Source organism: Henckelia pumila, unplaced genomic scaffold (assembly GCF_033568475.1).
Source record: "Henckelia pumila isolate YLH828 unplaced genomic scaffold, ASM3356847v2 CTG_525:::fragment_3, whole genome shotgun sequence".
Lineage (NCBI taxonomy): Eukaryota > Viridiplantae > Streptophyta > Magnoliopsida > Lamiales > Gesneriaceae > Henckelia > Henckelia pumila.
The window spans coordinates 4477974-4495930 of record NW_027331857.1 but is presented as its reverse complement, the minus strand read 5'-3'; the positions used below and the strand labels follow the sequence as shown (position 1 = coordinate 4495930).

General features: G+C 30.3%; 2 protein-coding genes across 7 annotated transcripts; both read right to left on the bottom strand.

The window, feature by feature from the left end:
- Window positions 1–245: 245 nt before the first annotated feature.
- Window positions 246–3748, bottom strand: LOC140873045 (probable mediator of RNA polymerase II transcription subunit 26b). 2 transcript variants are annotated; one of them, XM_073276020.1, is made up of 9 exons: window positions 2660–3748; window positions 2324–2392; window positions 2113–2195; window positions 1719–1771; window positions 1502–1626; window positions 1362–1389; window positions 990–1258; window positions 813–900; window positions 246–736 (listed from the first exon to the last, which is right to left on the bottom strand). In XM_073276020.1, exons 1-9 carry the CDS (start codon window positions 3134–3136, stop codon window positions 609–611), a joined length of 1320 nt encoding a protein of 439 aa, XP_073132121.1. In that variant the 5' UTR covers window positions 3137–3748; the 3' UTR covers window positions 246–608. The 2 variants fall into 2 exon arrangements, with proteins under 2 accessions (XP_073132121.1, XP_073132122.1); XM_073276021.1 differs by having other exon boundaries at window positions 1502–1620.
- An 8085-nt stretch (window positions 3749–11833) lies between these two features.
- LOC140873257 (mitotic-spindle organizing protein 1B-like) lies at window positions 11834–13354 on the bottom strand. 5 transcript variants are annotated; one of them, XM_073276322.1, is made up of 3 exons: window positions 13239–13346; window positions 12813–12968; window positions 11834–12477 (listed from the first exon to the last, which is right to left on the bottom strand). In XM_073276322.1, exons 2-3 carry the CDS (start codon window positions 12844–12846, stop codon window positions 12104–12106), a joined length of 408 nt encoding a protein of 135 aa, XP_073132423.1. In that variant the 5' UTR covers window positions 12847–12968; window positions 13239–13346; the 3' UTR covers window positions 11834–12103. The 5 variants fall into 5 exon arrangements, with proteins under 5 accessions (XP_073132423.1, XP_073132426.1, XP_073132425.1 ...); XM_073276325.1 differs by lacking the exon at window positions 13239–13346 and having other exon boundaries at window positions 11834–12320; window positions 12408–12477; window positions 12813–13225; XM_073276324.1 differs by lacking the exon at window positions 12813–12968 and having other exon boundaries at window positions 11834–12559; window positions 13239–13354.
- Between the last annotated feature and the right edge of the window lie 4603 nt (window positions 13355–17957).

Below are 17957 nucleotides of genomic sequence, written 5' to 3'. Positions count from 1 at the left end.
ACTTCCACCTATATCACCAAAGTTTTTCATTTTTAATTTGTTTTAAATTGGGAGAGAGATTGTTATAATTAGTGCTAGCGACTGTTTAATTTCAAGAAAGTAATTGTCATATATAATATTTGTATTTTTTTTTTCCAAAATAATCTATAACTCGGTCCTTCGATCATATAAAATAATAAAACATGCTATGGCTGTTAAAAAGCAAGACAAAAAATAACAAGTCTGCGTAATCTCAACAACAAAAATAAGTATTAAATCATTATTCCATTATTTTGGCGATTTCAAATGTTTTAATGTTAAAATTAGCATTACAGCCATATAAAGTGCACCTGAGAGACTACGTGCAAATAAAGTCAGTGGAGAAAAATGGCAGAACTAACTCCAACTAGTCGTTATTCTCTTTAAAAGTTCGACCATAAGGTTTCTGCTGTGTTGGCTTAATTAGTTTTATCAGAGCACAGCAAAAGCCCACTCTTCCGGTCGACCACTCGAAATATACAGTTCTAAAGCAACTCCAAACCATATGATCCGAGAGTTAGACGTACCCTTCAGCGTGTTATAGGTGAAGGTGTACGAAAGTTGATGAATTTAGGAAAAGATTCAGTGATTCAACGCCGCCCGTTTGCCCAATGCTGCCTGTTGTGGCTGCCAGGCCTGGTGTTCTGGGTCCTCTGTGCAAGATTCTGCTTCGGGAGCTCGTGTATCTCCATGACTTGTATCGTTCTCTGTTTCTTGGCTGTTGACAAGCACAAGATGATTGAGTCAGTGATGAAAATTATGAAATCGTATGGCTCAATGTAGGGGAAACTAACCATTTTCTGCTTCTTGATAACGCTCGTGAAGTTTCCGCTTTGCGGCCTCCAGCTTCATCTGAACTGAATCCTCATTGTTACTCGACTTCTGGTGAATAACAAAAATATTAATGCAGTAAGATGAAGATCGGTACGGCCAGGGCACAATAATAACATAATGTAAGCGTCCTGAAATACCATCTTTTGTTGAGGCTGCATTGGTTTCTTTTGAACTGCCCCTTTGTCCGGTTTTGTTCTGCCCGGTCCCGATTCAGTACTGTGAGGCCTGTTTGGTTGTTTAATCAACTTAGGATCTTGATTTCTCGTTTTTTCATCTTTCCTGTCTTTTGCAGGAGTCCTCGAATCATCAAGATTTGGAAGCTGAAACTTTGGAATTTCGGGCTTCTCAGGTCTAGACCTTCTGCCATTCTCTCGGTTTTCCTTGAATGCCCCACTGTTTCTTGGATCTGGAAATAACATTCCCGTTAAAAATCATGAACCTCTTAAGTTAACTTTGTCGCTGGTAATGCAAATAAGAACTGAATAGCAAAATCAAACAAAGAAACTCACTTCCATCATCATCCATGCCATCAAAAAACTGTACCAGTCGCAACCGAGGAACATTGTAGCACAAACAAAGATCAGTCAGCCCACAACGAAAAGTCCATACCTCGGAACATTTTCTATTTACAAAAGAGAAGACACGACACCTGTGAAAGCTCCATCGAAGAAGGAGTAGCAAAGAAAGCTCCTTCATCTAGTGGAGGAGATGGAAGTCCTTCCTCCTCTTCTTCAACGACAGAAGTTTTCACAGACTCAGTCGCTACTTCTGTACCTTTGAGACAAAAATAATTTACTAATCTAAAACAAGACGTAAAAAAGAAACTATATTCGCAATGTACAGTAGAAACATCTTGAAATCGCTACCTGCAATGGCTTCTGTAGAACTAACCCAGGCGTCCACCATGACCGTCCAATCCCTGATTTCAAAACAACAAGAATAGGCAGTGAGAACAGGAGATTTTATGATATAAAGCACAAGATGAAATTTCAAATTATTAATGGTCAAAAGGGCACAAAAGGAACCATTCAAACTTTTCCATATACCCAAATCGCAGTTCCAAGTTAAAATTTCCAAAACATGAATAGGAAATAAAATGCAATCTGAAACGTTTGGGAGTTGGGACAAATCAGCGCAATCCACAAGCATGTAACACGGATAAATTAAATAAATACATGAATGTCAAAGCAGTCTGGTGTTAGATTAATCTAACCAAGTTGAGCATCAAACACCAATAACAGTAGAGCAAAGAGCACCTACCCAACTAAAGTCCTAGCAAGATTCCGAATTTCCTTTGATCTATGCTTCCGTAGAGCATTAACAGACTTTCCAACCTCTGTAGCCTGAAGTAGAAACAAGAAAGCTAAGACAACAATCGTAAAATGTGAAACACGGAATCGAGAAGCATAAATGTTTCGGAAACAAACAACTCGAAAGGCAATCTATATAGCCGGCAATATTCCAGTCAAACCTTAAGAATCTCCACAGACAAAGGTAGAAGCTGAAGCCGCCTTAGGTAATCAAACAATATCACATCAGACTGTCAAGAAACAAAAGAGGAACGATCAAACTAAATAATCTAACAAAACAATCAATATGGAAGCAAACACACTTCTAAATTCTACCACAACAAAGGCATTAATCATCAATGTATCGATTCACTTGGGTCCAAATTTTACCATAAATCTCACAAACCAGAAATCTTGGCCAATCCAAGAACAACCAAAAGATTACAGCTAAATTAAGTGAATCATTCAAAAAAATAACATCTTGATGTAAAACAATACTTTGGAAAGAAAAATCAAACCTCTTCTTCACTATCATCAAGAATTTCCTTAATCCTCGTGACCTCCTCATATAACTGAGACTCCTCTTCAATCTCATCAGTCAAAGCCTCAGCTTCCCCATAGCTGTAATTACTGACTTGATTCGCATTCATCTCCAGTATCTCCCTGTGATCATCATCAACACAGCTATTCACCTTGCTTTCTTTTGTATCTTTACTCCCTCCAGCCTCAATCCCACTCCCACTTTTACGCTTATCCCCACTGTTTTCAGCACCTTTTACATTCGGCACAGCCAATTCAATTTTATCGCAGCCAAAACATTTAGTAACTTTACATGTGAATAGCATCTCAGCAATTCGATCCCTGTTTAATTTGAAGTCGTAGGGGCAATCAGAGGCCGCAACCATGATTGCTTGCTCGATTATACTGAAGATATCACAATTAGCACTCCTGAAATACTCCCTCCACTTATCAAGAATCACCGAAATGGTGGCCATGATAAAAATCCAATTCCCAAGGCCTTGTTGATGGGAACTTCAATCAGTGCCCAGATTAAAAGAAACAATTTTTTTTTTCTTTTTTATCACAGACGAGGGATGAAAATTTAATCTTGATGACACCCAGATATCAAAAGATTCGGATTTTTTTACGCAATATCTGAAAAGTTGTGTTCCTTTTTCATCGGCTCTGGCCCAAGAATTTTTATGGGCACCTCTTACATCCGATTGAGAAAAGGGAAAAGGCAAAAAAATCCGACCCTCGGCCGATGATCGGATTTACAAACAGCAATCGAGTACAACGCGAACAAAAATCGAAAAATAAGTGGAAAAAAATTGTGAATAAATCTGTAAGCTATCCAGGGAGATTCTCCAAACAGGCGAAGAAAAAAAAGTAAATAATCCAAAAACGTTATTGCGAAGTGTGATGGTGAAAGAATTCAATGCATTCAATCGAAAAAAAAAATGGAGAAATTCGGAGAAAAGTTTATGTGAGGATTGAGGAGATTATAATTGTCAAAAAAGTAATGAGATAAATTCTCTCCGTCTCGGTTTCGTCCTCTCTCTCTCTCTCTATAGAATACGATACAGGAGATGCTCACAGAGAGAGGAGGAAAGAATGATAATATTAAAATATGTTTTATTTATTTACCCGATTTTTTTTTGGTGGGTGGATTAGGACACATTTTATATTTTTATTACTATTAAAAAAATAGGTCAATTAATAACTTGTCGAAAAAAAAAGTTACGACATATAGAAATTAATATTAAATTCATCTCAATTGTATATCACTAAGGGAAAATTGTAATTTAGTCGGTTTGTTATTTTGCGATTTTAGTGTTTTATATTTTTATATTTAATTTTTAGTACTGTATATTTTGATTTTTAGAAATTTAAGTCATTTTTTTTCGAAAATGCTTACGTGACACTATACAAGTCAGCTCCATAACAACATTGCATTAGTGTCACATCATCGTCACATCAGAAAAATGATAAAAATTGTCAAAAAAAATAAAGCTAAGAGACTAAAACTGAAGGCACTGTTTGGTACAATTATTATTAATCTCAGTTTAATTTATCTTATCAAATCCTGCGTTTTTCTTGACGTATTATTTATCTATATATTAATTATTTATTTTATATCAATCAAATCATTAATTATTTATCTTACATAAATCAAATAATTGAATTAAAATTACTATATTATCCCTTATAAATAATATTATTCATATTTTATTTATTATTAAAAAGACATAATGATAATTTATAATTTTTATATAAATTTAATCAATCAAATAAATAAAATATAATCTATCAATCAAATCAAATACTAAATTAATTATCATTTTTATTTATTTGTATTTACATTACATTACTAAGCTATATATTATCTATCGTATCACTTAAACCAAATTGGGTCTTGACCAAAATGATAAAATGAAAACATGATCAAAAAATCAATTTTCCCTATAATTATCATTGTTATTGGGGAAAACAAATGATAAACAGTAGATATGTTTATAAAAGAGTTTGTTAAATATAAAAAGTGGATTATATATTTTATAAAAGCCATAGGCCCATAGTTATAGTTTTTTGCTATCGGCTTATCTATAGTACCCGTAAATAGATTTTAAAGATATCATATTGTAGAAATCAAAATATGGCTTTTCAAAATAATGAACTGTTAAAATATTTGAATTTCTATTATAGGGAAATTGTAAAATCTTGACCTTGTTAACGTATTGATATAATTATGGCATAGCTTGCAAGCTACGAATAATTTGTAATCGATTATAATTCTAAAGCGAAATAAAACTTAGAAATAAACTGTATTATATAAGTAAATACCCTTAACAATTTATCTTCACATAATTATCAGTCTATTATTTAATAGAGAAATTTTTGACACACTCCAAAGAATGGATATTACTTTTTCGAATGAGTTATATACATACATATATATATTGGAACCTAAATCGCTCGCTCCTCATAGTAAGTGTAAAAGGACTAAGATCCTCTGCAGTGGTCTATACACAGCATTCGGTGATGTGGCCTAAAAATGGTACCCTTTTGCTAAGTGACGTGATAAGTCCACAATCAAAGGATGCTTATAATATTTTTTTTTTTTAGTTTTAATAACTATCATGCTACTGGAACAATCACACCTAAAAATATTTATTCTTTAAATATTATTTTTGTTTAGATTTAATTTTTTAAGTTAAGATTTATCATTGAATTATTCTATCCAGAGATTTTGGTTTAATTTAATTTCTCTATATGTTTTTCTAATATTTAATTGTAATACACTTTGCATGAATTAATTGATTGCTTTAAAAATAATATTAATTATTATTTCCATTGACTTGTAATTAATTACTTTAGAAAAAAATTAAAAAAATAGATATGTAAATAATAAAATAATCGAACATTGTGTACTCGAGTATTTCCTATAACTAGAAAATAAGTTTTTGAGGAAATAATTAAATACAAGACAAAAATGATTTAAAATGATTTTTTTAAATAATCTTTGAATGAATGAGAAAAATAGAAAAGCGGATAAAAGAAAATTTAAAATGATTTTTTAAAGATAATAAAAAAAATTGAATGAAGACAAATGGAGTCAAAACAGGAAATATAACGCAAAATATAATAATAGCACTTAGTCCAACGATATCGTTTTGAAGCCACAGCACCGAATGTTGTGTTTAGGCCACTGCAAAGGATCCTGGTTCAGTGTAAAAGATGTTAACCAAGTAAATTATGTTAAATAAATTTGTAATCTATTAGTCAAATATTTACCTACTTCGTCGACTCAAACATTCCCTCTATAACTAACTACTTACGGCACAATATTGTATATATGATTTTAATAATGAATAATAAAATAAGTAGCTTATAATGTACGTACGAGATAATATATGAGATTAAATTTAAATGATTTAGAGATAAAATTAAAGTGATTAGGAATAAATTCTGTGGGATGAGGTAATCAAAGCAAGAAATGTAGAAATTTGTCATTATACATATGAAAGAAAAATGAAGGATATTTTTATCTGAATGCTTTAAAAGTGTCAAATTGATTATTAAGGGGTTGTTCTTCAATAATATTGTGTGGATATATAGGGCAGATTGGGAAGATAAAATTTATACTCACATTATTGGGAACTTCTTAGAGCGCACTAACTCATTACCTACCAAATGAATGATTTTTTTTGGGTAATGTTTCGTTCACTTGAACATGTTCATTTATTTAGCACGTTCCATTTTCTTCAAAATATTTCTCACATATATTTTCACCTTCTTTGTTTAACTAATTTTTCATATATTTTAAATCATACCGCACATATTGATCGCTTTATCGTAGAGACAGTTATTGTGTCCCGACATGTTTTCGAATTTTCTAAATAATTTTACTAAAATATTATATTGAAAAAACGTTGAATCTTTAGGTTAACGATATCTCGATGACATTTTTTGGTTTATTTCTGATTTTTAACGAAGTAAAGTGCGTGAAAAAAGTTTTATCAACATTTTTAGTTTGATGACACTTGTTGTGGACATTTTTCAGCTATATATTATAAAATTAAATGTGTCGAAGAAGACGCGGTGTCAAAAATCTACCAATAAATTTATGTTACAAGGGATGATAAATTGACACCTATGTGACTTTTATGTTTTATAGACGAAACAGAGTTCAATAAATAAATATAAAAAATTTGCATATATAAGTAATCATTAATTGGTAAAAAATAAATAAAAATAAACTATATCTTAGATCCGGGTTTTGACCTATCCTTAAAAAAAAAAATCGTAGCAGTGAAGCTACTCCGACTAGTTGAGAAATATTAATTTTTATGTTAGAAACATATTTTTTATTATAAATATAGATTAGATTGATTCATTGTATAGATACGTTTAACAAGATAAATACTCGTATATTTAGGAATCAATGAAATTGGAATACATGATATACAATATTAAAATTGAGGCAGGAATGATTATTTGAAAAATGAAACATAATTTTGGAATAGATAATTATTGAGTCGATTCGCGCATGGAAGTACTTCAAATCTCTGTTTCTAAAATGGCATGCCGTTTCATTTTTTAGTACCAAGGGGTATTTGTATATTAAATTTATTTTGTAGCAAAAAAACTTTTTTTTTAATATCTCTATGAGATATATCTCTTTTCCTCTCATAATTAAATTCCACTATTTTTCGTGCCACAAATCACCCCACAGCTACATGTCAACCCGACCTTATTAATTTTTTTGGCATGAAAATATGATGAGTTTGAAGATAGAAAACTTTTGCTTTTATGTTTTAGTATAGTTTATATTTGGATTTAGTCAATTGAAATATGTTTTTATAGTTAAGGTAACTTAACTAAAGAAAGCACATGTAAATCTTCTACTTATTTATTACATCATAAATGTATTAATCACCGTAGCTTTCATATTATTTCAATATTCCATGAATCTGGAAATATAAGTAATAAGTATATGAATGATTCGATTCTTCATCACTCAAGTCACCTAAACAATGAAAACACCTTAGAAATCCGTACATTATAAATCACGGATTTCAATGTGAATTATTTTTTCATTACGGCACCGATCTGTTCACCGTATTACTAGTATACGTATAACTAATCTCATCTCATCCTACGTTTTTCTTATCATATTATTTATTCATACATTAACTATTTTTTTACATCAATCAAATCATTAATTATTTATCTTAAATCAATCAAATCATTGAACTCAAATTACTATATTACCCCTTATAAATAATATAAGTTTTATATTATTTATTGTTAAAAGGACAAAATAGTCATTTAACATTTTTATATAAAATTTAATCTATCAAATCAAATAAACTATACTATTTTAACTATCATTATTTATTTATTTTTTATTACATTATATTACTTATCTATATATTACTCATACCAAACACTGCCTAAGTTAGTTAAACGACACACATACTGCGCTTAAAATGTGGTTGATATTTGATATAATGCTGGAATCAGTCGCATTTCACGTGTAAGAACACCAAAATGGCAAGTAAAGTCATGTTTATAGTAGAACGCCATTGATTAGTTGGAGGCCTGAATTTTTTGGAAGCGAAACAAAGGAGTCGGTCGATGCTACCCCACTCGGGTGGTGGTATCAACGGTCCGGATTTCATTGCAGATCAAATGATTTGACCTATAAAATTGATCCGGGCCGTTGATTTTAGCTTCAGGATAATACTTTGAAGCCAATATCGATCCGAATCGAAACAAAGCTAATAGACATCCACCACTATCGTGGGACCCACTCTTCTAGCTGCATCAATCTTTATCCATTCATTACCTAAATTAGATACAAATGATCCTAATCTTGATTTTAGGGATAGGATAGGATTTGCAATCACGACTAGGACAAAATAGCAATTTAATTTAGCATTACTATTCAATTGATTGATTTGTGAGTAGAGAGTATGTTTCTACTGGTAGTGTAATCAAATGTAACTCCTACCAATATTTTTGGTGTTCAAATTTGCATTTAAGTTCTAGTTCGATTCAATTATAATAGATACTTGACACGTTAAAAAAACAAAACAAAAGATAGATGAGACTCCGTATGTTTCTCCCATTTTCAAAGTTTTTATTTTTTCTTTTTGAGATTGGAAATCCCATTTTGTAGATTTGGGACGAAACAAAATCTTATTTGTTCGGCTATAAGCAAAAGCACAAAGAAATAATAATGTTAATAATTAAAAAAAACAATGGAATTTGCAGCAAATGGTTGGTGATGAATGTGACATAAAAGCAACAAAATAGAAATTATTATTATTATTATTATTATTATTATTATTATATTATTATTATTGTGAAAGCATCCAAAAGGCGGAATTGGCCATAAAACAAGGGACACGTTTTTTCACAAAGAAATCTAACACAAACACAAAGGCAATGGGCGACTCGGTCTCATCCTAATCGTATCTTTTTTCCTTTTTTTTTTCTTTGTTTTTTTGGCAATTGTATGGAAACACATGTATTCCAAATTCCAATATCCCAATTCTAATTCCTTTAATTTTTTCCAGCTAATATTTTATCATACGATAAATTTATTAAAAAAAAGTATAAGATAAGTTACATTCCTTTATTTAATTTATTTTATAAAATCGACTTACTATAAATTAGACGCCTATTGTGGCAACTGGCAAGCTATGATCCACTCACATTATATTTTGAAACTTATAAAAAACAACTTATTTATTATTTTTTTTTTTACAATATTTAAGAAATATTATAATATTTTAAACATAGTATAATGTTGACCCATTCCGATTATAATTGAGTTCCTTTTAAACTGTGAGTCTAAAAACTGAAACTGACATTAGATTTAGATTTGGATTTGGATTTGGATTTGAACTTTCATTTCAAAATCATAATCTCGATAAGTACCAAAAATTTTATTTGGTTCCTGTAGATGGAGTTGAGTCCTAACCAAATATATAAATTAATTATAAAGTTTTGTAGAGCACACATAGACAATTGAATTTATACAATATAAAATAATTGTTAGGTATAAATTAAATTAAACTCTGTATTTGTTTTGTAATAAAAAAATAAACATTCATCATATTATTCACTAATTAAAATTGTTTTGCCGTAAAAATAAATTTTGGTTCAAATCAATTCGAGTCGACATAAATCAAAATCATAATGAATTAGAATCAAAATTGTACCAGCTCAAGCACGAAAACTGGATTGATGCATTTATATCACGTGCCTTCCACATATAGTATGTTGGCAGTTTTCAAAAATAGTTGCAATATTTAAATTTGAAACTATATAAAATAGGTTGAAACAACTTATGTTTATATTAATAAGTAATATTTTTTATATAAAAACAATAATTTTTCATGTATCGGATCAAATCGAAAAGCCGTCTTACAAATATGTGAGATCGTATCAAATACAAATTTTTTTGTGTAATAGTATTAATATTATTCAAGAATTGACTCTTCAATTTTTTACAAACTAGAACATGATAAACATGCAAAGAATAGTTCACGTTTAACTTCTGAATCAAACCTCAATTTCTTTGCTAGCTCACAACTAATCATCTTGATTATGTCATGTTTAATCTTTTAATAAGCTGCATTTATTTTAAATTAACGACTGGTTCTAATTAATCCAATTTTAGTCGAGACCCTTGAATTTCGTTGATTCCAAAAATAACATACGTATACGCTTTTCAGAAATTTGTTAGAAATATGGTCAGCTGTCTTGGTGAAGCTGCACTGTTGCCTTTTTAACCAATAATAATAATAATAATAATAATAATAATAATAATAATAATAAATAGCTATATAGTTGCTATTATTATTTAGATATATATAAAACAAAGGGAACACAAATTCATTGAATTGGATAGAGTAGTTCAAAGTCAAGTCAAAGAGCAAAAGCCAGCAAATTTATTTAAATTAAAATATGTGTTATCCTTCGAAAACGCGTTATCAAATACAGGATTAGTTACGATTCTTGTATTTTTTTTATATCATTTCATTTCTATATATAAAAAAATAGGGCAGACGAAGAGAAAGAAAAAATTATAAGCATAAAGTAATCGTTGCATATGAAAACCGAAGTAAAATGAAGAAAGAATGAGAAGTCATCGCATCTATATTTGGATTTTCTTTGCTTTTGTTGAACCTAGCGTAGTTCTAGCTGGGCTTCAAAGTCAAACCAGGCCAACATTCAACATTTGAAAAAAAAAATTCAAGTGCGATCCTTTTTTCTCTAAAAAGAAAAAATAATAAATTTCAGTCCGATTATTATTATCACCATTATATCAACGCACACGTTGCGTGGTTGTAAATTTTTTTAAATTAATTTGATTTATATTTAAATATAAGTAATATCACAGTTGTAAAAATTATTGAGTGATTAAACTGTAATTTGAAATGTGAAAAAAAAAAAGAACAAAAATGTAATACACATATATATATCAAATAAGGTCAATTTAGACAAAAAAAGATGATGTCCTCTTTTGTTTAATGGATAGATTGTTTACATATATTATAGATATAGATTATTATAAACTATAAATGAATGAATGAATTCACAAAATGGAAAAGAAAACAGAGGATCAGTCATACACGCCAAGAGGAAATAGGATCAAATCAAATCAAATGTGTAGTAGTCATTATTGTGAACAAAACAACTGCAAATGATCTTTAGATTCGCAACCAATATCTTTTTATTTTGAAGATTGTATTGTCAAAGTAAATGAACCTTTTTCTTTTATCGCTCTAAGAAGAAAAGAAAGCATGCCACGTGCAGTATAAACTATTAGTAATTTTAAGATAAAGGATGATAATAATAGAATAGAATAGAATAGCACGATTTAAAATTTTGACCACTTTCATTGAATTCTGTATCCGCGGGCAGCTGAAAACGAAATTTCCCAAAATATATCTATTTTTTTCCGTAGCCAAAATGTATCCTACAGTTCAGGTCTGCATTTATCTGCGTGGCAATTGGTTATTTATTAATCTGGATTGGGACTTATCTGATTATATTTGAAAATAACAATAATAATAATAATGTATAGAATGAAGAAAAGGGCCGTTGTGATGATGACGATGAACAGTAATCGTGTGGAAAAACACTAAAACAACTTCAGATGGCAGAATTAGGGATTGAAAGATTTCACTTCAAAAGTAGAAATCACTAGATAACTTGATATTTACAAAGATTTCGGTTTGATTCGATTCGGATCGTATCAAATGTAAGGGTTTTTGGTTTGAAATACACGAGTTTGCAAATTACTCAACAACTTAACAATATCTGCATCAAAAGTTCGAAACAATGCAAGAACATCAGTCACCAGTTTAAGGTTGATGAGACTAACGTTCTTGTGCCTGGATGAACTACCAGAAACAAATATTTTGTTCAGATACAATACAAGGTTAAGGAGGTGATGTAGAGGAAGAGGAAGCTTGTGGTTCTTTCTGAAGCTCCTTGAGCACGGCAGCGAGTGACTCTGGATTGAGACCCATCTCACATAGCGCTATCAAAATCGACAGTGTGTGGCGATCGAGCCCAGTTTCAAGAATGTTCGACATGTGGAACACTAAGTCCAGCAACTCTCGTGCAGTTCGTGCAGCTTCTGGATCCATTTTCTGACTAAAAATATGATTGTCAATAGGGGGAAAGAAATAGCACCCAGAAGGAAGGTTTATTTGGTACTGGATGGATACTTGTATCTCATACATATCATCTCCAAGGAAAGAGTGGGAAAACACAAAGCAGCAACAGTTCAGCCAAGCCCAGAGAGCCAATGCTTTCATCAAATGCCAAGAATAACAAGGTGAAAATTCGATTGCTGATTCACTTCGCAACTTGGAACATGAAACAAATTATCACTGAAAGAAAGATGTAGCTATAATTGACTAAAGGTGGTGCAGCTTTAATTTGAATACTTCGCATTCAAAAACGCTCTCCCTTTTCCAACCCGGAATAACTTCATAGCAATTGCGTATGGACAACATACAAATCGAAATCCCTAACTTTAGAGACATTAATTACAGGTAAATCAAGTATTTAGAAACAGAATTTCCTTTAGATGTTAAACATTTTCAGTAAGGTAAGCAAGAATTCAAAATAAATTTGACTCACCCGTGGATAGTGATGATAAGTCTAAGCTATGCATTTTCTTGGCCCACACTCAAGACTATTTCTGTGTAGCTGTCATTTCTTAATACCAGCTGATGAAGCTCACTGGGCTGGTGAAAAGAAATTGACGAACCCTAATCCCCAAATTAGCCAGCCAATCTATATGGGTTGTTTGGCTAAATGTGAAATTGTAATAAAAAAAATAACGCGAAAATAAAAAAAATTGATATCCTCACAACCGTTTTATGAATTAAACCGGAATATTAAACACAGATATCATCAATGCATCGTATAATCATCCGAACAAGCAAATTAAAATATTATAAACGAAGTCTCTAGCTCAAGAATACAGACTTAAAATCGACATTTCAACATCAATCAAAATCCACCGAAAAATCACAACTTAAAAAAATGAAAAAAGATAATTACCTCTCACAAGTACGAATTTTTAGTTGTTGGTGCAGATTTTCCGTTTAGAATTCGAGAGTTAGGGTTAGGGCAACAGAGGAGAGAGTCGGAGAACTGAGAAGTGAGAACGATGGCGGACACACTATAAAAATAAAAAAATATATATATTAAACCCTCTTAACCCATCTTCAAATATTAAATATTAAATAAAATGAATATATAAATTTCTGTTTCATCTACTATTTTTTTGTTTTTTTGTTTTTTTGTTTTTCAAGTTTAGGTAGTGTTCTAAAAAATAAAAAAGTTTTTTCTTAATAAAATTTTTAAAATTATTTTGTAAGAAAAAATTGAGAAATGATTCATGAAAGATCTTCCAAACATTAATTTAGTTTTTTTTCAACATCGATTTTTAATTTAACATCGATACTATGCTAATACGACATTTATAGATACCTTGATATATCAGCAATCCGATTAAATATGACAATAATTTGTTCTAAAATTAAAAATATTAGATTAAGATTGAAATTGAATGAGAACTAAAATTGCAAATGATCAAATACAGAATATCAAAGATTAAAATTTTCCTTTTAACTCAATATATTGGATACAATTATATCTTTCACCACTTATCAACAGGGGCGGACCTAGAAATTTTTTTCTGGGGCGTAATTAAGAGTGGAGCCGCGTGTTGCTCCGTCGGGTGGTAGCTTAGGTGATCACTTTATTTTTTTTATTTTGAATACATTAAATTTAGTTCATTTTGTCAATATATGTGTTAAAAATTTTAAAAATAAAAAAATACAAACTAAACACATTAAAAAAATTGAGATATCACAAAAATGCAATTCAAACAAAAATAAAAATCTAACTATGCTAAACGATACAATTCATAAAAAAAATCACGAATGCATAATTTATATCATTAAATGATAAACAAAAAAATTTAAAATAGTGTCATCAATACCTAATAATTTATTATATTATTTGATTAAATTCCTAAATAATTTTATTTTTCAATATATAACACAAATATGAATTAAAATTTATATGTATTATATTTTATTTTATTAAATATATAATACAAATATATAATAAAAATATTTTATGGCCCCTTGAACCCTATATGGGTTCGCCCCTGCTTATCAAGGTTATATGCTTGGTCATAATGGAAGCATTATTTATTATTTTAGTGATTTTTAGATTGGGCAGACATTAGAGAAAAACTAACAAAATATTCAGGTTTTTCAATAGTTTTAAAATCAAGGTTTTCAAATTTTTTTATATAATATTTTTTGGACAAAAAACATATCGATATGAAAGTTTTTCCTTAATCAAATTTGGGTGATACCAAAATATATAGGCAAGGCCCATATAATTTAGCCCTAACAATTTTAAATTTGTTTTTGAAAAAAAATAAAATAATTCGGTTTAACGATTTTTGAAGTCCAAAAGCAAAATCAAATCGATGTAACTGAAATAACCAATAATTTTTTTTAAAAAATAAATCGAACTTCCAAATTAACCAAACCAAAATTTTAACTCAGTTCCTTTCATCTGTTTGTTTAAATCGAAATTTTGCTCACCCTCACCATGGTCCATATGCACGGTAAATATTAGCCATTGTTAGACAAATTTGTTTTAAATCAAACAAGTGCATGTTATTATAAATGTTATCATCCACTAATGTACCTTCGATCATAGTTACCATAAGGGTGCCAAGTTAGAATTTTGATCAGCAAGCACAAGCTAGCTAAGTATATGGATGTCTTTCCTTTCTTTGCAGTTGGTTGATATTCCATTTTTTCAGAATCTGTATACCATTAATGTTGAGTGTTACACACTTACACTCCAAATTCAAATACACCAAATATGAAATACAATAAATAAGTTTAATTTTTATTCTCTAAAGAAAAAAAAACAGAATATAACAAAAAATTTAAACAAGACAAAAGTTACACGATTTTTTTTGTTTTTCCATTTTTACAAGGAATAGGATAGCATAGTACTCATAACTAACTGATAAAATTGAATCTCGTAAATCCCAATTGCTTTATAAAATTGAAAGTCTCCTAAATCCTAATAGCTTTATAACATTGATTGGTCCACCCTAAGAATTGTACCTTTAACCATTACGTGGGCAGTTTTATGAAAAAAAAAAAGAACATTTCCAGTCACTGTAATTTCTTCAAGTATGTTGCAAATAAACTAAATCCTACAAATCTACAAGACTACACTGACTTTTCTATACACATACGGCATATACCATTCGGTTTTTTTTTTTACCCATTTTTCACTAATTGAGCATACCGGTAATCAATTCAATATTAATTATGATAAACACAAGTCTTTATAATATTGGACAAAATAAACAGAATAAGGATGTGAATTAGACTATTAAAGTGTTACTACAACAAGAAAAACTAAAACAATATTAAAGAAAATAGACAATAAATCCTTGTTTGAATCAAAATAATATTGAATTAAAAAAAAATAAAAGAACCAACAACATTACTTGGATTCGTATTATAAAATTGCTTTGGTTGGAGGGGAAGCCCGTCTGACGAAAGCGAGAGATTTAGGTCAACACTCAACAGAAAATTTGGAACAATGGGAAGCAAATTGTATAATGAGAATTAAGTGGTGTGATGGGCCGTGGGCTGCTAAACGAAGTATGATTTTTGGTGGGCTTTTTGTGTAATATATAAAATATATACAGTAACTAATTATTTTTTTTGGGTTGGGTTACAACCTACCACAACCCTTGTGAAGATCCGCCCCTGGTAGTCGTATTAAGTGATATTCATTATTCAATATCGTCTAGCTATTTGTTATCCATGAACAATTCTTTTAGATGCAATAGTATCGAAGTCGAGACTGTTAGCCAAGACTGAGAAAATCGAATCACAAAAATTAATTTTATGTGATTCCAATAATCTCATAAAACAGGATCATGATTGTTTCACGTATTAAACACGAATTAATTAATTTACACACAAAGAAATTGAGATTACCTTTGAAGCGTGCTTTACGTTGTCTTGTCTGCAACAGAACTGCAACTCAACGCTTCAAACCTCCAGGCCTTCTCCGGTGTTCTCTCAAACTCAATCGTAGGAAAATTGTACGTGGTATACAACTTTCTGCCAGATTACGTTATATCAAGTAGTCTAGAAAGATAAGATAATCTCAAGAATGAAATTATCTTTTTTCATAAATTAAAAGATTATCAATCGTATCAAATTTTATCGTATCGGTAAAGTTTTAATTCAAACTTTCCATAGATAAAGATACTATAATCATATTAATTTATTCCTACGAGTTCCATAAATTATAACTCATATAATCTATTTAAGTTTATATTTAAGCCACCAAAGGAACCTGATCGGATCCAATTAAAATAAGCTCCAATAAATTAATTTGATCTAATCAACTCATGATTAATCAAGATAATTTATTAATCTTATTCTACTCCACTAAAAGAACAAGATTGCACTCTTAATTTAATTGAAATTACTGAAGCATAAAATCAATAATTACATCCTTAGATTGATCGACCAACATATCACCCCCGTCGATCAACTAGAACATCTAAAATAGGATACCATGACCATGTTGCCTATATTAGATATTCATAATCACTCACCCTCATCTTCTATTTGACAGTCACATGTGATCGCATCACATAATTAATTCAACAAATAATATTGAATTACTGAGCTCAGATTTTACTGTCTTTTAGAAAAAACTTGTGAGTTCATGATCATGTAGGTGACGGATTCCATCTTGCGAATATATGTTCTTTGTTATTTTACTTTGGTTCCCAAAACATCGAGATATTGATCAATGGTCTGATCTCACTCATTGATGTCTCAAAAAACTTCAAGTTAGTAATCAAAGTTTATTACCCGCTCAGGATTAAGGTTCTATGTACGATAACCTAGTGGATTTGAATTAGTATGGTAAATTCAAATTCAAATCTCACGTGGTCCAGTCCAATACATCAAAATGTATCTCCAATTTTATTACCAAGCCAAAGATAGACTTCAATAAAATTGAAACGATCTTGTCAAAATAATTTTTCCCTATTTATTTTCCGATCGTGGACATTAAAAATATGAATTGAATTATAAATTGAATCTTTCTGTGTTTAACAACATAAACACTCAATTTATAATAATACAACAATTCAATGGACATATGCATTGCTCAAAATAATTTATTTAAGAATAAATAAATAAAACATTATTCTAATTTCAAAATGTCATAATACATGAGAAATTACTCGATGGGCAAATACTGTTAAACATTCTTCTCCCACTTGCCCTAGAGTAAATGAGACATGTCCAACACTCCCATATTTCGAATATGTTCCTCAAAAGCTCTAGCAGGTAAGCTTTTAGTAAACGGATCAGCAAGATTTTCAGCAGATGCTATCTTGCACACTGTCACATCCCCTCGTTGAACGATATCTCTCACTAAGTGATACTTTCGTTCAATGTGTTTTTCACGTTGATGGTTTCTGCGTTCTTTTGCATTTGCCACTGCACCACTGTTATCACAGTATAAAGTAATGGCATTTGATGCAGAAGGAACAACCTCGAGGCTGAGCAAAAACTTTTTCAACCAAACGGCTTCTTTTTCTGCTTCACAAGCCGCCACATACTCCGCTTCCATAGTGGAATCAGCAATGCAAGATTGCTTGATACTCCTTCAAATAACGGCACCACCACCCAATGTGAA

Bases quoted from the DNA above. Each gene is read 5' to 3' on its own strand.
- LOC140873045 (XM_073276020.1), bottom strand. From the start codon at position 3,136: ATGGCCACCATTTCGGTGATTCTTGATAAGTGGAGGGAGTATTTCAGG. The intron at 2,196-2,323 runs GTTTGACTGGAA...TTTCTACTTCAG, and splicing joins TGTCTGTGGAGATTCTTAAG to GCTACAGAGGTTGGAAAGTC. The intron at 737-812 runs GTTAGTTTCCCC...GCTTGTCAACAG, and splicing joins TTATCAAGAAGCAGAAAATG to CCAAGAAACAGAGAACGATA.
- LOC140873257 (XM_073276322.1), bottom strand. From the start codon at position 12,846: ATGCATAGCTTAGACTTATCATCACTATCCACGG. The intron at 12,478-12,812 runs GTGAGTCAAATT...ATTTGATGAAAG, and splicing joins CTTATCATCACTATCCACGG to CATTGGCTCTCTGGGCTTGG.